General features: G+C 41.4%; 1 protein-coding gene across 1 annotated transcript in view; it reads left to right on the top strand.

Moving 5' to 3' along the window:
* Wls (Wnt ligand secretion mediator) overlaps positions 1 to 26,848 on the top strand; it is a 103,255-nt gene that overhangs the window by 54,063 nt on the left and 22,344 nt on the right. The window contains exons 3-5 of the mRNA XM_048351557.1: positions 17,610 to 17,734; positions 21,544 to 21,705; positions 22,957 to 23,093. Of these exons, the coding sequence (XP_048207514.1) occupies positions 17,610 to 17,734; positions 21,544 to 21,705; positions 22,957 to 23,093 (424 nt within the window). The remainder of the gene's footprint in view (positions 1 to 17,609; positions 17,735 to 21,543; positions 21,706 to 22,956; positions 23,094 to 26,848) is intronic.

Raw genomic sequence — 26,848 nt, 5'->3', positions numbered from 1 at the left:
ATTAGAACTCTAGTACCCCATCTTCCCCCACTGCCCCACAATAGTGGTCCACTGATAGTGTCTGGATTGATGGATTGACTTCTTGTTAGAATGGGAAATGGTAGTAGGTCCTAACTATAAGGTCCTATCTGCTCTAACTGATGACAAGAGTCCAGGACTTGCTCAGGATTCTTTGACTTTATTTAAAAAAAAAAAACCTCATGAATATCCTTTGGTTTTATAAATAGGTGACTTTAGAGATCCTCAGATGGGAGCCAGTTTAGAATACACTGTTCAGTAGGAACAGATGCTTTTTTGTTGGATGAACTTAGTGTTGAAAAGAGACTTTTTTTGTATTTTTATTTTGTCACATGTTACCTTGTGTTCATTTCTAGTCCATGGGTAGGCAGACAGGGCTGGTGTACTGGAAGTGTATTTTTAGTCTGACATTAAAAAAATGTATCATAGACACCAACACAGGAAGCTGCTTTTAGGTGAGTCAGTGTATAAATAATCTCAAAGAGGTTTATAATAGGATAGTAGCCCTTTAATTTGACAGTCCAGCCTCTGACCCCCTTTCCAAATTCACTTCATTCATTCATTCATCTAGTAGTTACTTATTGCACTTCTATGGACTGGCATTTTACTTCTGGTGTAAGAAAAAAATGATAAGCCTAAAAAGAAAATGATAAGCCTTTATTCTTCCTAGTACAATGTTAAGAAAGGTCACTATCCATTTTTGTTTAGTTCTCTCTATCCCATGAGACTGAATGTGTTTTTTTGGGGGGTAGGGGAGAGGTCATTCATTTGGCTTGAACTCAAGGCCTGGGTGCTGTCCCATAGCTCTTTTTGCTCAAGAGTATCCTCTACCATTTTGAGCCACAGCTCCATTTCCCATTTTCTGGTGGTTAATTGGAGATCACAGTCTCATGGCCTTTCTGCCTGGACTGGCTTTGAACTATGATCTTAGATCTCAGCCTCCTGAGTAGCTAAGATTACAGGCATGAGCTACCAGTGCCGAGTTGAGACTGAATTCTTTGAATGTAAGGATTGTGTGTTCTTCTCCATCTACCCCCACTTAGCAATAGTAAATACTGGATAGTAAATACTGGATAGGAATAGTAAATACTGAGATATACTCAAAATACTGAGGAGTGCACAGTCTAGTTCAGGGAGAAAGGAACAAAAAAACCACCAGTGTGAGTTTAGTAGCTTAAGTGCCCAAAGTATTATATGAACACAAAAAAAGAAATGATAAATTCACTGTAGGGGTAACTTAGTTGAGTGTTGGAGTTTTCAAGGAGATGTTCAAAGTTGTGTTGTCATGGAAAGTATCAGTCCAAGGATAGCCTGGTTTTGTTCTGGGAACGGAAAGAACTTCAAGAGTCAACTGCCCCACTAGGTTAATATTTCCAGGCCAACGGATACGGTCTGACTCTCTGGCCTGCTACTTACAACAATGATGTGACTAGTTTTAATAAGGTTTGTTTTTTTAAAACTTCCTTGTAGTTCATTGTCTTCACCTATAACATAAAAGTAATTACACTAGAAAAATACATGTGAAGCTTTTACCTAGTAAGTGCCTATCTCATAGCAAATGCCCAACAAAGAGTAGTGATGATTTGGGGACTTAAGAGGAACAATGTGAGTTCTGGAGGAAGCATAGACACCCACACAGCAGCAGGACCACATGCACAAAGCCAGGACAGACAGATGCCAACCACAGAACTTACTTCAAGACAATCATTACTAATTTCCGATCAAACACTTTAACTTTGGAAGAAAAATATGCACAGGCCTTATTCACACATCTAATATTTATATTTCAGGTTTAGACTACAAATGTATTCCCAGAAGCCAGAAGTTTATAAATATCAAGGCAGAAGGTCCAAATTCCTAATATAGGTATGCTGTGTGATTACCAAATTGCATCCATTATCAATTAAACCATTGGAGAATATGGAAATGGAAGATATGGGAAATTTTCAGCACCCCTCGGAGAATGTGCCTACAGGCCATGACTTAATTACTTTTGACTGTAAACATTAACATGTAAATGAAGATGTTTTGAAATGGAGTAAAAATTCAAGTGAGAGAAGGGATGTATGAGAGAAAATTTCTTAAATTGGAAGAGTGTTATGAAAGATGGAACATGATGTCCAAATGGGAACAATGGATGAAGATTAAAACTGAAGCAGAGATATTCAAATTGAGGGAACAAAAACATTATTTTTGGTACTGGGTCTTGAACTCGGTGCTTGGGCACTGTCCTTTAACTTTTTCTGCTCAAGACTGTAGCTCTACCAGTTGGGCCACAGCTTCACTTACAGCTTTTTGGTAGTAAATTAGAAATAAAAATTTCAAGCACTATTCTGCCCAGAGTGGTGTCAAATTTCAATCCTCAGATCTCAGCCTCCTGACTAGGATTTTAGACATGAGCCACTGGCACCTGGCTTAGGAATTCTTGCAAAATTCTTGTGTGCTCAACATTTGATGTTCAAGGCTAAATCTCTGCTCTGTTCTGTGGATACCATCACCAGAAAACTAATTCTAAAGGTCTGCAAATTGAATTATGGGAAGTGACATATCCAGTGTCATCTGATTTGCAAGTGAAAAAGTCAGATCTAAGGCTCAAATATTCCCATCAGGAAATGCTGCAAAATAAAATACTAAAATCTGCAAGATACAGTGAGCTCATTTGTTAGGCTACCAAAAACAAGTATCCATATTAAAGAGTAAAGATAAACTGAGGCAGAAGAGCTTGGCAATAATTTGCCTTGATGGTTCTTAAGAAAAAGAATTGGGGGAGGGGGAGGGAGAATCACATATCTACTGTTGAAATGTGGAATTCAGAATTTGAGACTCCTTTGAATGATACAGCAGCTGGAAATCCTATTTCTTCTTTTGCCGTCTGGACTTCTCACTTGGTGGTCTTCCTGATGGGAAGGCATCTGTGAACTTTTTAATGGGAGAAGTTATAAAGCTGGGGCTGTGTTCGCGCTGGGCTGGCTCCAGAGGCAGGTACAATCCCACTCCCTTTTACTTTTTAGCTGCAGACACAGCCATCATTGCCACCACCAGCTGAGTGCTGTGGAATGCAGAGGTTGCCAGTAATTGTGGGTTTAAGTCACAGAGGAAAAAGATAAGAGGAGAGCCAGGCTGGTTTTTCCACAATTAAATGTTGCCTCTCGGGCTTCTCTGTTGGCAGGAATCCAAAAGGTCAGGAACTACCAGCCATATTATTTTTCTCTCTGACTGCCTGTTCTCATTTGTATCCCCTCTTCATTCATGGGAATGAAGAAAAAAGGTGGGTTGGAAATAAAAAGCTTGTTCTAGCCCACTTTTTCCTTTAGGAAACTTGTCAGAAACAAAGCTCTTCTGTGAAACAGACAGGATCCCTTCTAGTAGGTGGCTTTGCCTGCATGGACTTTCCATTGCAACTCTCCTCTTTTGCCAGCAGAACAAATATATTCTAGAGATTGAGGTAACTGTGGAGATTCATTTTTCTCTTTTTATAGTTCTGACTGCATTTCTCAAGTATTGCCATGCATCTGGTGCTCTGGTCATTTTGCATTTGTTAACCATGAAACTTTTACACTGGTCACACTCAGGTTTTTAAACCTTGTCAGTGCCATCTTCAAATGACCTGAGGGCAAGAATGGTTTTCTCATTCTTTGATTTTGTCCCAGAGCCTTAAATGTAGGGGGGGGGGGGCGGTGTAGTTAAACACCTGGTGGTGTTTTGCATTTCTACATTAGGAAATATTAGGTCAAAGAATATTTAGATCAGGAACTATTGGATCAAGAAGGAATCTTAATGATCTTATGTATTAAATGAGAAAATACACTATGTAAAAAGGATTTATTCAAGTAAGTGGAAACAGTGGAATTCCTACTTCAAGAAAGAGGTTCTCTCACTCTCTCAGCACATGACTCAGGGACATGATGAGGAAAAGCCTGGCACTGTGCATCCTGGCAAATGTGGGTTTCTTCCTTCTTCCACACTACCAGCACGACCCTAGGCCTCAGTTCCATCATTTAGAGATTTCCAATGATTCTATCTGTGTGGGTGAAAATGTCTGCACAAAGTAGGAACTCAGAACTGTGAGCTTTTCCTAGCCAAAATGTTATTGCTTTTTCAAATACCATTCTGCCTTCATAAGGATACACATTTTAAAGAAATCGTGCCTGATTGCTGTTGGTGAGAACTCAGAAGGGAAAGTTCACGGAGCATTTCTTTGTTGTTTTAACCAATTGATTAAGATACATTGTATTCATAAGCTGCTTTGCTAAATGGCAATTCCTTTGTACAAAGCTACTTAAAGAAAATTTAAAAAATTGTAAAATGTTATTTGTTTTTTAAGCTCCTACTATATAGCCCAGGCTGGCCTCACAAACTTCTTGATTCTTCAGCTTCAGGCTCCTGCTACTGTATTAACAAATGTATACCACCCTGACTGACTTACTGGGGCTTCTAAAAGGAGAATTATCCTAGACTAGAAATAGAAATTGGATCAGTCCACTGGAAATGCCTTTTCCTTTCTCCCACTACCTCTTAGCATACTGGAGTTCGGACTATTCAGCTGAGTCCCTACCTCCTTCTCTCAACACTGAGCAAGAGACTGAGGATATGGGATAGTGGAGAAAGTGAGCAAGTCATCAGTGTCCACTTACTTAAGAAGTAACATGAACACAGAAGATTGTGAACAGGGGGTGAATGAGACAGGAAAAGGCCTGGGCTGGGGTAGGACACAGGAGACACGCTGCCCCAAACACTGTTGAGGGGCAGGAGTGGAGAAAGATGCTCAGAGATGCCTCTAACAGAGGCATAGGCACTGGTGTTGGTGTCCAGGGAAACACCAAGCAGAAGGGAGTCCCTCTAACCACTCATTCCCTCTCCTCCCTCTTGCAGTGAGTGGCTTCTTGAGAGGGAGGCAGTGAACATCTTCAGGGGCTCAGCCAAGGGCAGGGTTTTCTGTTGAGTCTTGTCCTTCATGCAGGGATATAGGCCTCCTCCACCCTCTCTGTAAAGTTACCAATCTTGTCCATGTCTTGGAAGTCTGGGTAGCAGCAGAATATGGTCGCATCCCACGCGCCACCTCCCCCCACCCCTATCTCAACTTAAGAGAGTGCTGTGGCTCATTGATCAAGGGGAGGACCATCCCTGCTTTAGAACCCCACATCCTAAGTGTAATAATTTACTGGATGGACTTCAGCAATGACACAGCTGTGAAACAACTGAGTCACCAGGGCAATGGAGGCAGTGTGGTGAGAGAATGCTGGGGTGCTGTGACTGACATTTAGCTGGCTGCCTGCATCCTGACTGCCAGCACAGATCTGTGGAGAGCTGCAGAGAGAATCTGTTTTCCATCCCCAAGCATTCTCTTGTTTCTTTTGAAGTCCAACCATAATCTCTCTCTGTACAAGGCAAACTGGTAGACTTGAGGAGGAAACCAGAAAACATTTACTCTTTTTTAGGCACTTTAGTTTCTCCTTCTTAATGACCCACATGTTTATTTCCTGGATGTTTTTAATACCCCAGGCTAGTCCGAGGGCAATTTAGATATGGTGAAGGGGAAACAAAAAAAATCCCAATTTTCATTTATTTATCTTGCCTAGAAAAATGGAGTGGCTCTTCTGAGTGTTGAGTGTCCAGGTGATAGAAGAAAAAAGAGGGGAACCCTGGCCCTTCTGTCTGGTCTTGCCTGTATTCCGATAGTAACTGAATTTGCTGGACCACTTCCCTGAAGGACGCTAGGCAGATTGGGGTAAATATTTAGTTGAATTAGGTCTCATCCAAATTCAAGAGGACTAATAACTTGCCACAGAGTGATCTCATTCCTCCCTTTCCCTTTTGAAGAGCAGAGTTTTATGTTTTCTCCTTCTCTTGGGCTCATCCTGCCCTGTTTGTTTGGGAAGTTGTTAAGTTAAATTAGCCATCCCTTTCCTTTCCTGGTTACAGTTCAGAATGCAGCTGTCACTCTGTGAACTCTGCCATCAGGCTATTTTTAGATTCAGTGTGAATGAAGCTCTCTTCTCTAATTGCATTCAGAGAGAGGGGGGCAGGGCAGGAGAGGGAGGCAGGTAGATTTTTCACAGGCATCAGATCAGCTATGCTAAATGCTCTGTGGAGGGAAGGTATCCTGAGGAGCAAGCAAAGACACCCACTGTGTCTTTCTCTCCCTTAGCTGTCAGGTTTGCTTTCTCTCTGCATTTATGTTGATTATGGTCAAATGGAAAGCACCAGTGTTTTAACACTTGCTGGTTCCCATTTCTCTTGCTTGGTTAGGAATTAATGATTGATTCATGGTTGAGTTCAAATATCTAGGAAAACAAATTCATTAGAAAATATCCTTCTGGTGATAGTTTCTATGGCATTAAATCATGTGAGCCCAGGAGCACAAGAGGCCTCAATTTTCTCCTCATGGCTCTCTCATGAGACACAACACACACACACACACACATACACACACACACACACACACACACACACACACACACACACACACACACACAATCCAGCTCTGCCTTTTACACAGATGCCAGAATCTTGATGAAACATGCTTCTAAACAGGCAAGTGCATGTTTGGTTCCAGCTCTGTCCCTTGGCCATAAGATCCTTCCCACTCCTCAGGTTTCCGTCCTCTCTAGTCCCTCTTGTGTTCTGCTGAACTGCTTTCTCTATGCCATTTTATGCTTGTAATGACTGCTTATACACACATTTTCTTCGGTCCATATTTCCTCTTCCTATTTCACTGCCTAGTGAAATCTTCCTTACTTTATGGTTCACAGATAACACATCATCTGTTCAGAATGAGGTGATCCAGATCATGTTTTCTGTGATGCATTCCTTGGCCCTCCTACCCAGAATTCTCAACTTCTTCCTGCCAATGGTTTGTTTATATGTGCTTCTAACACACTATTCACACAGAGACTTGTCCTCATATGTGTATATGCTTGCCTTTCCCACTTGACTGAGAAAATTTGCAGGTAATACCTACATCTTATACAATGTGGTTTCATCCCCATTGGAAACCAGGAGGTGTATAAAAATATTCAGCAGGGGAAGAATTAGGCTGGATGTCCACCTCTTGTTAGTTTCTAAGAACTAACGATTCACCTTGGTGGCAGTGCTGATTGTTATGACTTCTTGGTTCCTAATGGGATTCCTTTCCAGCCCTAGAAAGGTAGGCTAGAATAGGTTACCAAAGTACATTACCCTGGGATTATATAAACTGCTGCACAGTTTTTCTTACACAGTGGAATCTCTTACATGAAAGTCCATCTTATCCCTATCAGCTGGAAAGACATAATACAGACCCGTTTATTGTTTTGCTTAAACCTTAAACCCTAGAACAACTTCAGGTCTGAGAATTCATTGATATGTAGCCTCAAGAACATGCCTTGTCTCCTCCCCCAACCGCACTGGCTCTCTCTATCAGTGCATCCTCACATTATAATGCAGAAAGAAGAGGAAGAATAGGAGGAGCCGAGGTAGCACCTCCCTCTGGATCACTTCTCTCAAAAGTTCCCCTTTCATCCAGGCTTGGTAGGACTGTGGGTCACTCACGGTCCAGTTTGAGGATCATTGTTTTCATGAGAGTGCGTGCGTGCGTGCATGTGGTGTTATTTCTCTGTGTGTACATGAATGTGTGTGAACATGTGTGTGTAAGTGTAAGACTACGACAGCAGGTAGTAGAAAAAAGAAGGCACAGGCTGGGAATGTGGCTTAGTGGCAGAGGGCTTGCCTAGCATGCATGAGGCCCTGGGTTCAATTCCTTAGTATCACATAATAAAAAAAAGAGAAAAAGAAAAAGGAAAAAGAAGGCACAAATGTCATCAAAATAGAACAAACCACGATTGGTGTAAAGGTGATGAAGTGACAGGAAATTTGGGAGTGTAAGTGTTTGAAAAATGCAGCAATGGTACTCACACTACAATGAAAATCAACTATACAACTTATGGATGAGGGGCTGGGGATATGGCCTAGTGGTAATAAGAGTGCTTGCCTCATATACATGAAGCCCTGGGTTCAATTCCCCAGCACCACATATACAGAAAATGGCCAGAAGTTGTGCTGTGGCTCAAGTGGCAGAGTGCTAGCCTTGAACAAAAAGAAGCCAGGGACAGTGCTCAGGCCCTGAGTCCAAGGCCCAGGACTGGTAAAACAAAACAAACAAAAAAACAAAAAAACAACTTCTGGGTGAGGAGAACAGGGAGAAACTGGGAGAGTGTGAGGGAAGGGGTGACATTGTCCCAAAAGAAATGTACTCTTTACCTGATTTATGAAATTGTGACCCCCTCTGTGCATCACCTTTATAATAACAATAAAATATTTTTTAAAAAGAAGATTTGAAGAAAAATGATGTCCATCATTTTTTAAAGTTGTTGTTAATTTTATTTTTGCTGGCACTGGGGCTTGAACTTAGGGGTCTAGTCTGTTCGCTCTTTTGCTCAAGACTGGCACTGTACCATTTAAGTTACACCTCCACTTATGGCTTTTTGATTGTTAACTAGAGATAAGAGTCTCATAGACTTTCTTGCCTGGGCAGGCTTCACACTGCAACCCTCAGATCTCAGGCTCCTGAGTAGCTAGGATTACAGGTGTGAGCCACCAGTGCCCGACTTCCTTCAATTTGGTAAATATTTAATGAATATTACTTGTGGAAAGATGGTGCCATTGCTTCCACCAGGATTGAGTTAGATGTAGACATCCAGGTCCAGTGTAAATGGAGAGAGCCACAGATAAGCAGGCATGTAGATGCATTGCCCTAGGGTAAGTGTACAGTGCTGGACTAAGAGGGCACTATGGGAACTTGAGCAGGGGCAGTACACTGTGTTTCAGAACAAGAACAGGAAAGCAGGACTGAATTGGATGGGATGCTAGAAGATGAATAGGTGTTGATCTGGAATGAGTAGAAATACCAAGGTGGACTATGATCTCAGGCTGTCTGTTCTGGCCTGCTGCTGAGACAAGGGTGTGTGTGCAGAGGTCTGTATTCAAATGGCATCGCCTGCCATGACATTTAAGGAGCTTCCTCTTTAGACAGAGGACAATGTAAACAAACTGACTTCAGGGTGAAATGGGCAAATATTTCTTTCAGTCATTGAAGCCAGAGGTAGTAGAAGCCTGAACAGTATTACAGAGTAGAGGGGATAAGTCTGAAATCCAGTAGACATTCTTGACCATGCTGGGTGATTTGGCTCTGCACACCATGGGAAATGAGCCATCAGTGGGAAGCGAGCATGTAATATTTCAACCTCAGGAGGAAAATCTTGACTTGGAGAGAGAGACTTGCATCCCAGAAGTAGGTAAAATCTTTCAGGCAAGTATATTGAAGGGAAAAGCACTGACCTACAACCTAATACTAAGGATGGAGTTTTTCTCTATTCAGTGTACTTCAGATCTATCTATTTACAATACATATGATATTCCCATCACACCATTGTACAGGTTTTATGTGGTAATGGCCTTGCCTACAGCAGAAATAAGTAGAAGCTTTCTATCTGAGATTTATTTTTGTAAAGGATCAGAGGTGAGCAATATTTCCCTTGTCTTAGCATGTTCCCTTGACGCACATCTGACTTCAGCTAGGAGATAATGCACCAGAATATAGCAAGGGACCATTCTAGTGATGCTTAGATGTACATCTTATATGCAGAATATTTATCCACAATGTAAACACTTGAGAGGCTGGGCAAAGATGAGAGGTAGTGGGAATTAAACTGCTATCCTTGTTTGTGAAATACTTGTACTCACTCTTATGTATAACCACTCACCCCCAAGCCTGCAGGGCATCTTATGAAAACAGCCAAAGCCAAATTTATAATTAGCGGAGTCCATTTTTGCAAGGCTTAACCATGGATAAAACAGGGTTGGTTTTGTTATGCCCTTAATTGAAAACATCAAGAACATACAAGCGAGGTCAGAGAGTTTTTGATTGAGGAAGGAATGCTGGCATAAATAACCTCAGATTATACGTCTGCCAGGAGGCTGGGATCAGTCTAGGTCTGCGTGGCCTCCTTCTGAGGTTACCCAAACAGACTTCTGTGACTGTCAGCCTCTGTGTAATGTAGGAATACACAAGTGCTTTGAAACATCTCCCCCACCCCCTCAGGGCAAAGTCCCAGGAAAATTAAGGTTTCTTTAAAATCTAAAACTTTTTGATACCATGGAATTATCCTTTCTCTCCCCTAACAGGAATCACTCTTTTCCTTCCAACAATATAACCTACGCATCCTAGGACTGGATGAATAAAAGGGGAACTTGTGTTTTTTCAGGGCCAGCTGTAAGCCAAATGGTCAAGAGCTGTAGGAAATGGGTTCCATTATTTCCATCTTGCAAAGGAGGAAAGCGAGACTTATTCAAGGCTATTCAACAGGAAAACATAAGATGCAAATAAGGCTCTCTTTGCCCCCAAATTTGTGTTCTTGCCCTTGGTACTGTCCTGGCATGCCTATTTAACACAGAGAGGGTTTCAAACACACAGAGGGCCTTCTGGTGACTTCCTCTGTGAAGCTGCCAGGTATCTTTTCTTACTGCACCCCACGGGCCTTGCTTACTTTAAGCAGCCGCCCTAGATTTCTTGGGGACACTCTAGCTCCTTTCCAGTTACATGATAATCTTGCTGTCCTCTCTAACTTTCCATTTGCTCAGACAGGGCAGGACAACAGAGCAAGTATATAAAGTATATAAAGGCATATGCACTTCCTGACTCAGAAAGACCCGGGCGTTTTTCCTCTTGGAATGACCCTGCAGGGTGGGTCTGCTCCTACACATCTTGCAGTTCAGGTTTTCTCCTGTTAGAGCCCTGTCACCATAATAGGATGGAAATTGTAATTGTGCAGAAGCCATAGTGCCTTTTCATACCTCCTTCCCTGTATCCTGGATGACTTTACCACTAGACAAATTATATCTTTAAAGTCATCTGAGAAGTGTGAACTTTCTCCCAGACCACGGGTTCTCTGGCTTCCATACCAAAGCAGCTGGTCTGGAATAAATGTGGGGAGGGAAAACCCATGGATTTGAAATCTGTGAATGCCTTATGCTGATAGCTTACAGTAGCCTGATTCTCTGGAACTGAGAGAACCAGTATGCCTATTTTATCGGAAAGATTCTCCAGGTGCCAGATGTAGCTCTACCCTTCCTGCTGTTCTCCCTGAGAGTTTCCATTGGATTCTTGGCCTTCATTATGTCGGAAGGGAGGGCAAGGGGAAGATTACCCATGAGGTATCATGAGAGCATGAAACTGGTGTTTTATTACATGCAACATAGTCATTAAAGCTGAACTGTATTTCCGAGTCCGTCAGCAGACGAAGAGAAAATGATCTGAGCAGCCAGCTGCACAGTTTTGCTGGCTTCCTCTCCTCAGTCAGTGCATTTCCTTCACTGAGTTTTGTGCCCTAGGCTTGGATTAGGGGCTGAGAGTGAGAAGCTGGCCATTCCTGACACCTGGCAATGACTTTGAATGAAAAATAGAGATGAAAATTTCAGTGCCCTAGTAAGATGATGACAACAGCCATTGCTAATCTTTGAAGTTTTCCACCCTATCATAAGCATTTTTCATGCAGTAACTAATGTAATGATCACAAAATTTCAGGAAGTAAGTCCTAGCATCCTTCTGGTTCAATGAGAGAGGTAGGAGGGTGACCAGGATAGGCTGTTCTTCCCAATTTCTATTTATTTTTCTTCTTTTCCTTCCTGCATGAAAAACACAAGTGCTCTGAGAAAGCATCCACAGGTTAGGCTGCTTGAGCAGCCAGAGGTATATGTTTTGGGGCTGGATTTTCTCAATTCTGGCTTCTGTTCCTCAAATACAGGAGTGATATCATGTCTGCCAGGCTACACATAAAGTAAATCAATGATGAGCAAGATTGGGTGGAAAAAGTTATAAATCCAATAAACACTCAGAGACAGCTTTAGAGGGAACTTGACCTGGGGATGACGGGAGAAGATGAAGTTGATGATGCAGTGACAAATGTGAAGAAATTGTTGTCCCCTCCTCTGAGTGACTTGGAAGTTACTTGATGTTTCACTAACTACCTTGCATGGATATTTTCATTTCTTTTGCCTTTAGTGAATTAATTACTGATATTTTAAAATTGGGAGATAGTTTATAAACATGGGGATTTCTAGCTTCTCTTTTAAAATGAAAAAGATCCGGTCAAACTCATCTGCTCTACCTCTAGGCTGCTTTTGGCTGAAACTAAAAGCATCTGCTCTCCTATGTTTTAGTCCGTGCCCTGGCTAGAACCCAACCTGCCTATGAACATACATGCACTTAGGGGGCAGAGCACAGCATGAATCCTGTATTCTCAGGCCTCCAGTATGGTGCTCATTAGATCATCCTACACTTCTTGCCCTTCCTGGAAAGGGGCTGTGCAGGTAGCAGCTGCTCCTCCCCTGGAAGCTCATGTCAGAAGGTTCCACACATGATTTTGAGCCATCCTTTCAGCTCCCAGGAACACAGTGTATCTCTCCCCTGTAGAAGGCTATGAAGGGAGTTTGCTTGAAGTTGAGTGACTCTTTCACAAAGTATACTTGATTCAGCTATTTGAGGTTTTTAAAAAAAAAATTTGGTGGTACATCTTTTTTTTCCCAGCTGTTTACTTATTTTATTTTATTATTATTTTTTTTTTGCCAGTCCTGGGGCTTGAACTCAGGGCCTGAGCACTGTCCCTGGCTTCCTTTTGCTCAAGGCTAGCCCTCTGCCACTTGAGCCACAGCGCCACTTCTGGCCTTTTCTATATATGTGGTGCTGAGGAATTGAACCCAGGGTTTCAATGTATATGAGGCAAGCACTCTTGCCACTAGTCCATATCCCCAGCCCCTTGAGTTCATTTGAATTTTTCTGTTTCCAATCAACAAGATAATTGAGGGTCATATGGTTTTGGGGGGATCCAGATGGAAATGTAAGTTCCACTGCTGCCATGTGGAATTGGGCAACTCTTGGGCAATTTATACAAGTTCATCCTCAAAGGAGGATGTGAGGACTGAAGAAGAGAACACAAACACATATGGCACCTGACAATGAAAAACACTGTTCTTTTAATTTTTTTAAAAAAATTGCTGTTATTATAAAGATAATGTTCAAAGGGGTTGCAATTATATAAGTCTGGTAAGGAATACATTTCTTTTTGGACAATGTCATCCCTTCCATTGCTCTCTCCCAGTTTTTCCCTCCCATCCCCACTCACAAGTTGTGTAGTTCATTTTCAACATAATATCTAGTAAGTACCACTGCTGCATTTTTCACTCTTTGTCCCATCATTTCTGTGCCCTTCCTTACCCTCCCAAAGACAGATAAAATGAACAAACAAGACAAAAAAGAAAAGAAGACAAAGACAACAAAGAGAAAACCTTGTTTCCCTCTCAATAAATATTAATTTACACAATCAGAGGCACATAGGCATTGCACCTTTGTGCTCCTCCCCTAAGGATATTGTCCTGTGGTCTCACTGGAAAATGCTGTTCTTATTGAAGACAAAGATATCTATATTTTGTGAGTAGTGTGAGAGGCTTCTTTTGTGAAAGTTCACTGGATTTTTATAAAAAGAAGATACAAAAAGATAATTGTCCTCTTAACAGTCTTGTGTATAACTAATCATGTATATATGATGTAATAGGATACATACAAAGCGTAGAAAACTACTACAGTGCAGCAAATTAATTCTTGTACCTACTCTTGCCATGAAGCCAAAAGATGACAGTTTTCTCCAGTAGTTTCAGAGTAGTCATCTCACTCATGCTTCCATGCCACAAGATGATTTTATCCTAGGTATTCAATGCTTGAGAATCCTGGTTTATTTATTAATCTCAAGGACATATCCATGTCTACTTCATACAGTTGTTTAGAAAACTAAATAAGATAATTTAAAGAGAATATCAGAATCCACGAGAGCATAGGATGGGAAAAATGCACATTAAAATAGTGTTTGAATGTTTTATTTTTTTCCTATGAGGTTTTTCAGCAGGTTAGGAAGTAGTAGCAAGCCAGGAGCAGAGACTATCTGGCCTTCTCCCTCCTGGGGGAACAGGCTCCAACCAGGCATTGTGAGACCCAGGACATGAATATTCATGACGGTATATGTCTAAATACTTAAAAGTGGTAAGTCAAGAAGTAAAGGTGTGGTAGAGTGCCAGCCTTGACTGGCAAAAGTTAAAGGGACAGTACTCAGGCTCTGATTTCAAGCTCCACAACTAGCACAGGGAGAGAGGAAGAGAAGGGAAGGGAAGGGAAGGGAAGGGAAGGGAAGGGAAGGGAAGGGAAGGGAAGGGAAGGGAAGGGAAGGGAAGGGAAGGGAAGGGAGAATGGAAGGGAAGGGGGAAGGGAAGGGAAGGGAAGGGAAGGGGGAAGGGAAGGGAAGGGAAGGGAAGGTGGAGGAGGAGGAGGGTGGGACGGAGGAAGGGAGGGAAGGAGGGAGGGAAGGAAAGAGAAAGAAATGGGATAAATCAGACCAATAAACTGCTACACCAAATATGTTCAATTATTTCATTATGCCAAATTTGCATTCATAATTAACTGGAAGGCTGGATTTGAACTTAGGGTTCTTGGATTGCTTAAAATTCTGTGTCAAAATATGGTTGCATAGGAAGTGTGGAGCCCCTGGACCACTTCTTCCCACCCCAATTCCATTCCATTCCATACAGAGAGGAGCCTTGTCACTTGCACACAGACAACTCAACCTCTAAGCTCAAGCTCTATCACTTTGTTCAAGTCTTCTATGAACTTCGGCTTTTTGTCCATTCCTGACCACCCAAGGGTGCACATGTGGTTGTTTGTTTCCTTTTGAGGGCCATTTGAGGTAGGGTTAGAGCTGTCTGGGTAGAGTATTTGGGCCCCCTGGTTCCTGGAATATAGACTATAAGTGGGGAGTGGGGAGCTAGAAGACCTTTGTAGGGCCTTCTGATCTTGTAAGGGAGGAAACAGATGAAGAATGCCTAACAGAGAGGGGCCCTTTAAAAGGGCCATGGTTCCCATGGTTCTCCCAATTTCCTTTCCAACACCATTGAAAGTCTCACTTTCTAACCCTGGGTGACAAATGAAAAGGGCTACCCTGGTGTCCAGTAATCTTCACAGATGGAAATTCTGACCCATTCTTTTGATTTGCCACTGAGGCTATCATAGTCCTGAGGTGAATTTTCACATTGAATTGCAAATTCAAAGGAGCAGCTTCAATCCTGCCAGGACTTCTCCCACCTTTTCTTTTTTTTCGGCGATTAAGAGTTGAATCCAGCCTGGTTCCTGGTCAAGGAGACATCCAAACACTGACTATTGCTTATGCCACATTGGGGATCTCACTTTTTTTTGTCCTTCCCCATGTTCAGCCCTGGGTCTGTGCATTGTTGGTGTCCTCAAGTCAAGTGTCTGCTCAGGCTATGTGGAGCTAGGAAGATGCTGGAGGCCCAGGGTCCATTATGTATGCAGGCCCCTACCCAGTTGCTCTTTTGTCAGCTCCACTCCCCTACCAGAAACCCAGGTGCTTCCAGATCCTGAGTGATTTGGGCCTCTGTTGCACGCATGGATTTACTTTTCCAGAACATTCCATCTATGGGGGGTTTACACTGTGGCTGTCACGAAGCGCTATGCCATCCATTGCTCATCTATAAGAAAAAGTGTTGAAAAAAGTTGGCTCCAAGCCACACAAGACTAATGCACACACTCAGATCACACCCAAATCAAAGCAAGATGGTTGAGAAACTTGGTTCACTTTTATCAGGGAGGAGAGAAAAGAAACAGGTCAACAATGGTGGTATTCACCTACCAAAAGCACATTTTGTGGATGCTCACTTGCCAGATGTTCTTGTCTTTTCTCCTGTGACTTACATGTGTTCAAGGTAACAAACATTTGTTAAGTAAACACCTATTGTACACCACACAGCATGTAGTGCTTCTAATCTGACCTTCCTTATTTCGCACTTATCACAACCCTGAGGTCGGTTTTAATTTGTCCATAAATAAACTATATACTTACTCAGGGCTGAATACTCTGAGACTATAATTGAATAAGTTTCAGAACCCAAGTCATTCCATTCCATTCCATTCTCTTTGGAAAGGTAGTTTGTGCCCTTATTCCCCTCATTAGGATCCATCTGTTCTTAAACTTGGCCAGCATAGCATAAAACAGGCAAAAATTTGTAATGTAGATAGAATTTTTATTAATCTAATCTCCTTAATGAGGAATGGTGAATTGAATCTATTCATGATCTTGATAAACATAGAAGTATATGTGAACATTTATCTGTAAAATCGTGCACTTATTACTATAGTCCTATCTGTGCACAAATCTTTTTGGAGAAGCCATTTGCCTTTTACATTACTTTGTTTAAAATATAACAATGAAAAAGTGTGTGTGTGTGTGTGTGTGTGTGTGTGTGTGTGTGTGTCTTGTGCTGTACCACTTGAGCCTCACTTCTTTTTTTTTTTTTTGCCAGTCCTGGGGCTTGGACTCAGGGTCTGAGCACTGTCCCTGGCTTCTTTTTTGCTCAAGGCTAGCACTCTGCCACTTGAGCCACAGCGCCACATCTGGCCGTTTTCTGTATATGTGGTGCTGGGGAATTGAACCCAGGGCCTCATGTATACGAGGCAAGCACTCTTGCCACTAGGCCATATCCCCAGCCCCTGAGCCTCACTTCTAGTTGGGTATGTTGCTAGTTTATTGGAAGATCTCACAAATTTTTCTACAAGGGCTGGCTCTAAACTGCGTTCTTCAGATCTGAGTCTTCTGAGTAGCTAGGATTATAGACAGATAATCTATAGATTATATAAATTATGAGGCATCAGCACCTATCCAAAAAGTAGATGTTGTGAGACTTAGAAACATAGTAGATTCAATACTTGAGGTCATTTAGACACAGTTTTAAGAAAGGAAATTTTCAGGCCAGATGAGCCCAGAGGAGAGTACCAAAAGGACTTAAAATTGGGTTCAAGAGGCATGTTTTGGTCTACTTTCTGTTGCTGTAATAGATAAAACAAAAGTTTATTTAAGTTGCAGTTTGAGAGGCTGAAAGCTCATGACCAGAATTACCCATTCATTGGTAGAGCCCCAATGACCTAATCACCTCCTCTTAGGCCCACCTCTTAAAGGATCCACCATCTCAGCACTGTGTGGGGACCATACTTCTCCACATGAACCACTGGGAGGACACACTCAAGTCATATGTAAACCAAAGCAGGGTACTTGGAAAACTCGGTCATTTTTAGCAGAGAGGAGAAAGAACACAAGCCAATGAATTATGGTGTTCAAGTACCTGTGACACTCTGTGTAGAGCTCCGATTCCATGTAGATCCTCGGAGCAGAATCTGGACCAGTAGCACAGTTACAGAAGGCTAATTTCTGACCATGATTCAGAATACCTGACCATTTGAGCTGCTTCATAGGAGAGAGACATCTGTCCCTGGAGGAACTTAGGCGGAGGTTCTTGGTTCTGGCACAGTAGTTATGAAGGTGACCCAACATCTGAGTGAGACTTTAATTCTGACTTTTCACCTTCAAGTTTGGGGCGTTATAGGAACCAATAAATCTGTTTTGTCTTTTTAGTTTCCACAGCAAAGCTGGTAAGAGTTTTAAAAGTGTTTCCACAGTATCTATCCAGAAGCCATTTCTGAATCATGCACTCTCTCCTGGCAGGAGAAAACGCAGAAGTTTCTATGGATGTTTCTCTGGCTTACCGCGATGATATATTTGCTGAATGGACTGAAATGGCCCATGAGAGAGTACCCCGGAAGCTCAAATGTACTTTCACATCCCCCAAGGTAGGATACCTCAATATAGAAGTTGATGGAGTTTGCATTTGATGCCCCCCACACCCCTGCCCCCCCCCCCCGGCCCCATATGTGGAAAGATTTGGTCACAGGTTGCAGACATGTCCTTTATTTCTTAGCATGCATGACCCACAAGGGTTGCTCATTATCCTTTGTCTTTGTAAAGAGAAGAGCAACACATATGTCTTTGCTAAGGACAGAAAAATGGAAGGAATGTCTGTTTGAAATGCTATAGTTGTTTCTTAAGTACTTTCATGAAACTACTCTGAGTTATTTCCTGGGGTAAGAATCCTTTCATCCATTATTGGATCTGCTTCTCAGCTTCCTAGGCATTGTGTACTGCCACAGCTAATGTTCAGGTATGAAGACTGACAACCATGGTGAATAAATACCACAAACAAAAACAGAGCTAAGCATGGGTGATTCACACCTATAAGCAAGATCCTGAGGTTTTGAGTTCAAGCCCCAGTCCTGGCAGATACACACAGATAGATAGATCGATAGATCAGTAGATAGATAGATAGATAGATAGATAGATAGATAGATAGATAGATAGATAGATAGATAGACAGGCAGACCGACCGACCGACTAAAAATGAAGTGGGAGAAAGGAATATCTGACATTTTCGGGTCTTTGTATGCAGTGAGAGAAATAATTAAAACCTCCCTAGCTCTGTTGCAAGTTGATTATATCTTTCCAGATGAGGGCTTTGGATATGGAATTTCATCCTCAGAAAAGGCAAAGCAATTTCTCACCTTCCTTCTACCCTGAGGGAGCAGGAGAAAGGGAAGGAGAAGGGAGGTGCTTGCCTGCAACTGTTTCTTAATGACAGTTGCTTAAAGTTGCTTAATTATCTTTAGGATATGTTGATCCTTTCAAGAAAGATATTAAACCTTGAAAGGTGTGAAGGAAATGAATCATCAAATCTATGCTTTTTGATTGCAGTGAAATTTAGTCTTGAGTCTGAAGATTAAATGAGAAATTGCTTTAAAGCTTTTTAGTCTCTGGTGGATGGGGGGGAGTCAAGTTACCACCTGCTGTAATTTGTCCTAATTAGCCAGTCTCGTGCCAGAGCTAGGGGAGCACTGAGGAGGTGGGGGAAGGAAGAAGAGAGAGAAGTGGTGGGGGGAGTTCTTTCTTCTTAAATGCCCTAAATATTGACAGAGGCAGAACTTTGGTGCAGAAAGAAAAGCCTTAAACAAGATGCAATGACTTTTATCTTGATACAGGCAGCTTAATGTCATAGAAGTCAGTGTGTTTCTCTAAATAGTAACCTTAGCTACATCTATCTCCTGGATGTTAATGTTCCCTATAGAAACCAGGAAATGTAAGACACCCAGAGACCCACAGTGGAGAATCTGTGAGCCCCAGAAATCATCTTATTTAACCATCATGCTTTACCTGTAGGAAAGCAAGGCCAATGAGGGGAAGTAACCTGGGATGCCCCCCCAATGAAATAAATAGAACAAGAAAGGGGTTCTCATGGTTTATCATTCAGCATGTCTTCATGACAGCCATTGCCTACTTTGGGGCACATCTGGGGCAGCCATTGCTTCTTTTCACATGAAGAACCAGAAACATCAGTGTGAAGTGGCTGGACTTAGAAGGCTAGGTTCAAGTTCCCATTCTGCGGCACTAGACATCTTGGATAGTATATACTTCAAATGGCATCAGACTAAATATCTTTTGTTTTACCTTCAGGTTCTTGATTCTGTAAGCAAAAATCAGACCGTGACTGGAAATACATTTAAAAAAGAAAAAGTCTTCCTGGTGTTACAACAGAGGCTAATTAGGCCCAATAGATCACTTTTTTTTTTTTTTTTTTTTTTTTTTGGCCACTTCTAGGCCGTGAACTCAGGGCCTGAGCACTGTCCCTGGCTTCTTTTTTGCTCAAGGCTAGCACTCTGCCACTTGAGCCACAGCGCCACTTCTGGCCATTTTCTGTATATGTGGTGCTGAGGAATCGAACCCAGGGCCTCATGTATATGAGGCAAGCACTCTTGCCACTAGGCCATATTCCCAGCCCCCAATAGATCACTTTAATCTAAGCTGAATCTGAGCCTTTAACATCTTTTCATAGTTCCTATAGAACCTTAATTCTAGCCCTGATTTGTAAGTACAGGAGAGAAAGGAGAAGAGTGGGAGAAAAGAAATCATCTGTATAAGAAGAATCAACCAATCTGTACCAGACATGAACAGAATTCTCTCCACAGAAGTTTTAGTTTTTAAATCTCATCTGCCAACACTAGTCAACTAGTAGTATCTGGCAAGAGCCCTCACATTTGAGAGGATAAATGATCATCACTGATTAGTGATGTCTGCATGGACAGGGAATGGAAAATGAATTCTGAAACACATAAGCCAGGTGTTTGCCTATTCTTCCTCCATCTAGCCAAGAATGGCTTCTGTCGCTGCACAAAGGCATTTGATTACACTTTCAAGCTCTGACTATACAGGAAGTAATCCTCATAGAAAGAAGCCTTTCACATGGTAATTGTAGCCTCCTTCTCATAGTTCTTTTGACTTCTCCACTGGACCTCTTGCTCTGAAATTTATGATGAATTATTAAGATTCTATGAATTAATTCAGATTTATGAACAACACATTTGGTTTCTGCTATCACTCAGTCTGGCTGTGTCAGTCAAATATGTCAGCTGGCATATAAAGCCAACATTGACGACAGACCTCCCTATGCTAAGTTCATGCATACTCAGGCCCTCAGTAGACACATAGCCAAGAGGTCTAGAAAGGTAGTCATATTCAGTTTTCACAGCAAGTTATGCCCATGTTCTTCAATACCTACATCATGCACTGGGCAGTCTCTCTTGGTTATTGGTCAGTTTAGCCCACTTTCATTAACATTTTAGTACCTTTTTGTCACCTCATCTCTCGGGCTATTAGGAAGTTTGGCAGTCATCTGTAGTACACTTAATTTCATTATTACCTTTCTTCCCTTTCTGTCATTCCCATATCTCAGGGGCTCTTTGGGTTGCTTCCTTTCCTGTCTAATCAATAAAGAGATGATATTTTCAGCTTCTTGTGCCTCACCGTGAAAATAATTACCCATGGGGTTGGAGACATGGCTCGGTTGGTAGAGCATTAGCCAATGAGCACAAAAGCATCAAGGTACCCAGTTCCAGTCCCAGTCTCAGACAAAGAAGAGGGGAAGGGAGGAGGAGGGGGGAGGGAGGGAGGGAAGAGGAGGAGGAGGAGGAGGAGGAGGAGGAGGAGGAGGAGGAGGAGGAGGAGGAGGAGGAGGAGGAGGAGGAGGAGGAGGAGGAAATGGAGCTGTAGCTCAAAGTGGCAAAGGGTTAGCCTTGAGCAGAAGAGCTTGGGAATAGCACCTAGCCCCTGAGTTCAAACCTCATGACTACGAAAAGAAAATTAAAAAGAAAAATTACCCAATATCTAACAGTATAGTGGCATTCATTAAGGGCAACTTCCAGAACATTAAAGAAATTGGCTGCCCCACAGAGCCTTGGGATTCACCAGTGACACTGTATGTGTAAAGCTCCCTGAAGCCTGGTAGACCAGAGCCCTTGCTGTGGAGCTGTAGTGAGTGGAGAAAGGTGTTCAGGGTTAGAATTGACTGCTGCTTCTAACCCAAGAGTTCTACCTCAAATATCAGTGAAGTAGCTGAGTGGACACTGTGCAACCAATATTCTTGTAATGGCCTGCCAATCTAATGGGGACCTTTAAACATTAGCTTTTTAACATTGGTGATATGAGGCCGATGTGAGAGAATTCAAGCAGGCTTTTGGAAGTTATGACCAGAACAGGCCCTCTGCTTTTCTTCCAGACCCCAGAGCATGAGGGCCGCTACTATGAATGTGACGTCCTTCCGTTCATGGAAATTGGGTCCGTAGCTCATAAGTATTACCTTCTAAACATCCGGCTGCCTGTTAATGAGAAGAAGAAAATCAATGTTGGGATCGGAGAGATAAAAGATATCCGGTTGGTGGTAAGTGAATGAAATATATCCACTAGGTGGAGGCTCTGAAACACTGTTTCCTAGACATGTGTATTGGAAAAGAACTCCATCTCTTTAGCATCTATATGCTACATCTACCTCAGTTGTCTCCTCTGAGAAATAGGAATAACAGCACACCCATGGTAGCTGAATTCATTTGTGTGAGAGGTTATTAAAAGGGAAAATCACACAATTATTGTGCCCATATCTTTTTATTATTATTTTTTTGGTTGGTCATGGGGTTTGAACTCTGGGCCTGTGAGCTCTCTTTTGAGCTCTTCAGCTCAAGGGTAGTACTCTACCACTTGAGCCACAGTGCCACTTCTGGTTTTCTGGTGGTTAATTGGAGATAAGAGTCTCACAGACTTTCCTGCCCAGGCTGGCTTTGAACCAAAATGCTCAGCCTCCTGAGTAGATAGGATTATAGGTGTGAGCCACCAGCGCATGGCTATGCCCATATCTTAAGTTCATTATAATGATAATATGATCATAATATGATTGTGATTGTTTAATAAACACCACCAAGGTAAAGGTGAAAAAAAATCCACATTAAACTTTTCAAAGCAGAAATATTAAAAGGAACAATGTTGTTTTAAGTCCTTTCTAATTGACTTGCTTAACTGGGGTAAAAGTAGAACATGGAGTTAGGAGGACATCTTAAAATATCTAAAAATAGTCATACAAGAAATACACATTTACTATAGAAAATTAGAAAGTCTAGGTAAAGGCACAGAAAAGCATAGGAATTGTCTGTAATAGCCTACCATCTACAAAAAGAAACACTTGAAGTTTTCTTGCATTTCCTTAAAGGGTGCGTCAATATATATGCACAAGCAGGCATACACACATTCACAAACCCCTCCTGTATATGTATGTGTACATGTATATATATGTGTGTGTGTATATATGTTCATATGTGTATACACACACACTTACTAGATACATGGAATATCTTCATTATTTCAAAACCCATAGAAAAAGCTTTTGATCATATTCTTAATAATTCTCTGACTAGAAAATGGACCCACATTTGTGCATTTTAGTGTATATTTCTATAAGACAACTCTTGCAGAGGAGTCAGGGCAGTGCATTCTGTGAATAAAAACACTTTTTTTTTATCTTGAAAGTTCAACAGACAGGTTTCCTAATCCTTTGTCCCCAAAATGCATTTGATAGTTCAATAATATTAATAATAATGCAAAGATCTATTTACCTTTGAAACTGTGATTGGTCTCTCTCTAGGGAATCCACCAAAATGGAGGCTTCACCAAAGTTTGGTTTGCCATGAAGACCTTCCTCACCCCCAGCATCTTCATCATCATGGTGTGGTACTGGAGGAGGATCACCATGATGTCCCGACCCCCTGTGCTTTTGGAAAAGTAAGAGCTGTTTCTGAGCAGTCAAGAAATGCTGGCTTTCCAGGATATACCACTCAGGCCTGTTCTTGTTGTAGTTTGGTTCAAGCAGCCAGTGTGTATATTGGGCTATGGATTTCACTAGGAGTCACCTTAGACTCCTTTTTCCCATCCAGATTCCACATCCAAATTATTCTGAAAATCCTAGAGGTTTGTCCTCTCTCACACTTCGGTCTTGCTGTTCATTCCACATTTAGAATCCAGTGCCTCTTTCTGTTCTGTGAATGAACTATGCTGCCCCCAGCTGAACCCAGCCTTTTCACCTGTCAAAGAAGCTTCTACAGTTACATCTTTTTCTTTCATTGTGACTTCTTTCTGCTGGCATATTTCTACTCATGTATGAACCTGTCCTACCAGCTCTTAATTGTTAGACAAAACTCTCCTCTCATTTTTTTTTTCCAATGCACCATACCATTTTTCTGTTCCTCTTTACAACAAGAACCAATACATCTTATCCTAGTGTCTGAAGTCCTCATTTTCTTAAAGCCTTGTTATGATGTGTCTTGTCATAAAGGCTTGATCTTGCTTACCTTGTATGAAATCTAACCTTCATCACTTTCTACTCTCTGAACTGAACTAGCTTTATTTTCTTTCATTTACTCATTGTTTTTTTTTTTTTGGCCAGTCCTGGAGCTTGGACTCAGGGCCTGAGCACTGTCCCTGGCTTCTTTTTGCTCAAGGCTAGCACTCTACCACTTGAGCCATAGCGCCACTTCTGGCCGTTTTCTGTATATGTGGTGCTGGGGAATTGAACCCAGGGCCTCATGTATACGAGGCAAGCACTCTTGCCACTAGGCCATATTCCCAGCCCCATTTACTCATTCTTTACAATCCTTCATCCCTACCTGAATGCAAGCAACAGGATCTTTACTTAATTTTTTACTACTAGATCCCCAACATCTGGACTAGACTGGAATGTAGGAGGTTAATCAATATTTCGGAGGCTCAGTGGTCATGAGCACAAAGTAGAAGGTTTTTCTTTTTCAGAGCTTGCTTACTACTTTAATATTTGAATGTTTTATCTTAGTCAAATTCTCAAATTACAGTCTCCTACCACTCCCTCTCCTCACTACAAATGGGAGAAAATGGAGTTTGAAAAGCCCCAAATGGAGTCTGTGACCAAAATATGCTCTGAAGATATGTTTCTCTTTTAGTTCATTAACTTTTCCAAAACGACATTTGTACTTTATTAAGAAATAACAACAACAAGTATTTCAATTGAACAATGAATCATTTCGGTGTAAGTAAACTGACTTTAATTAGTATAAAAGTTGGAAGTCAACCAAGTCCAGATTCGACAACAGTGTTTTAAATAATAGCTTCTAAGTTTAATGCAAAAAGAAAATTTACAGCCCTAGACTGAGACAGCAAACAAGTAGCATGCCCCTCTACTCGAGACCTCTTTGTACTGCCTAGACCAAAGTAGTCTAAGTCCAAGTGACTTTATAATTCCATGTGTAACAAAGAAGAATTGACTTCTATATGATAACTATAAGGCACTCTAAACTCAAATAATCTAAGTGTAGATTCAACAAAATCCCATCTGCTAACTAAAGTATTTTTAAATACTAAAGTGTATTAACTATCATTTTGCATCATCATTTATTTGTAAGCCGCTGCATCAGAGGAATATTTTAAATTTAGTATTACTAGCTAAAGTAAAAACAAAATAAAGGGCAGCCAAGTTCACATAGTTATTCTTGGTTAAATATTTTGAATATGTGATTTTTTTGTGTGTGTCTTTCATGTTCCTTATCCTCCTGGGTTTCCACTTCCTCTTATTTGGCTCTCCCACTAGATGCATCTTTAGGAGTTAAAAACAAACAAACAACTAGTCCTGTTCATTTAAGTATCTAATCCTGTCTGAAAAGTGATTTTAGCTAAATGAACATAAGCATCTTGTGGGGTGCTAAGGTGTGTGAACAATTCAATGGCATAATATTGATATTTTAATAGAGAGGGGTAGCTCATAGTCTGTACAGCAGAAAAGCAAATTGAAAGCTTTTAGGGTCATGAAAGTGTTTGGAACCATTTATTATTGAAACAAACATGCTTTCATAATTCCTAGTAATAATGAGTATTTTTAATGATTAGGTGAATGATACTCCGAGGAGGTAAGAGAGGACAAATATTTTCAATCCTATCTGGTTAAGAAACTGGTGGTGTATATGTACCACATTTTCCCGATCTACTTGTCTACTGAGGGGCATCTGGGTTGGTTCCATATTTTAGCAATGACAAATTGTGCTGTGATGAACATAGTTGTACTGGTGGCTTTAATGTGGTCTTGCTTGTAATCTTTTGGGTAGATGCCCAAAAACTGGAGCTGCTGGGTTGTAGGGGAGCTCTATGTTTAGCCTTCTGAGGAACTTCCATATCACTTTCCAGGGTGGTTGAACAAGTTTACATTCCCACCAACAATGTAGTAGGGTTCCCTTTTGGCCACATCCCCTACAGCATTTGTTATTATTAGTTTTCCTGATAATGGACACTCTTACTGGGGTGAGGTGAAATCTCAGTGTTGTTTTGATTTGCATTTCTTTTATGGCCAGTGATGTTGAACACTTCTTCATTTGTCTCTCAGCCATTCCCATTTCCTCTTCGGAGAAGTCTCTTTTTAGGTCATTAGCCCATTATACACAATGGAATTCTATGCCTCTATCAGAAAGAATGACATAGCCCCATTCATAAGAAAATGGAAGGACATGGAAAAAAATCATACTAAGCGAAGTGAGCCAGACCCAAAGAAACATGGACGCTGTGGTTTCCCTCATAAGGAATAATTAGTACATGTTTAGGTTAGTCATAGCAGAAGATCACAATAGCCCAATAGATATGCCCATATGAACACATAAGATGATGTTAAGTGAAATGAACTCTACATTATGGAAACAAGTGGTCTATCATTGTTGTAATTATTTTCAACAAGCCATGTGAAACAGTACCCTTTTTTTTTTTCCTTTTTTCTTTTCTTTCATACTTCCTTCCTGTGGTTTTACCCCTGCTATCACAGTATCTGATCTTAGTACCCTGGATACTGTATATACATGCATTAGAAGTAGGGAAGGGAAAGGGAATACCAAAATTGAGAGACAAAGGATAAAAAGACAAACCATTCCAAAAGCAACACTTATAAAAACCATTTGGTATAAACATCTGTACAACTCATGGATGCTGGGGAGTGGGGGAGGGAAAAGAGGGGGAGGCTGGGGAAAAATGAAGGAAGAGGTAACAAGTTGGATAAGAAATGTATTTACTGCCTTACATATGAAACTGTAACCCCCTCTGTACTTCACTTTGACAATAAAAAAAATAAATTAAAAAACCAGCAACAATTAAACAAAAAAAGAAACCAGTGGTGGAGGAGGGGAGGTAGCCAAAACACAGTAGGCTGAAATGGTAGAGATCAGAGAACTAGAGGGCTGAGGTCATTTAAAACAAACAAACAAACAAAAAAAAACTTCCATGTCTCACGAGGAGAATTTTTAATTAATCTTGAAGAGACTAGGATGCCAATAAAAGTTTGGTATCACTAGAGTCGGTATCAGAATAACACAAAGGCTCTTCCAGGGGCTTAGGTTCCATTAGAAAAGTTGATGTCACCTCCTTTCAGTCATGGTGTCACCTCAGGTGGCAACTCCCCACGAAATGGCTTCGTCTCAATAAGTAGCTCTCAGTCCTCCATAGGTGTTTCAGATTTTGGGAACCCTGCCTCACCT

Source organism: Perognathus longimembris, chromosome 7 (assembly GCF_023159225.1).
Source record: "Perognathus longimembris pacificus isolate PPM17 chromosome 7, ASM2315922v1, whole genome shotgun sequence".
Taxonomy (NCBI): domain Eukaryota; kingdom Metazoa; phylum Chordata; class Mammalia; order Rodentia; family Heteromyidae; genus Perognathus; species Perognathus longimembris.
This window is presented reverse-complemented; position numbering and strand designations above follow the sequence as displayed.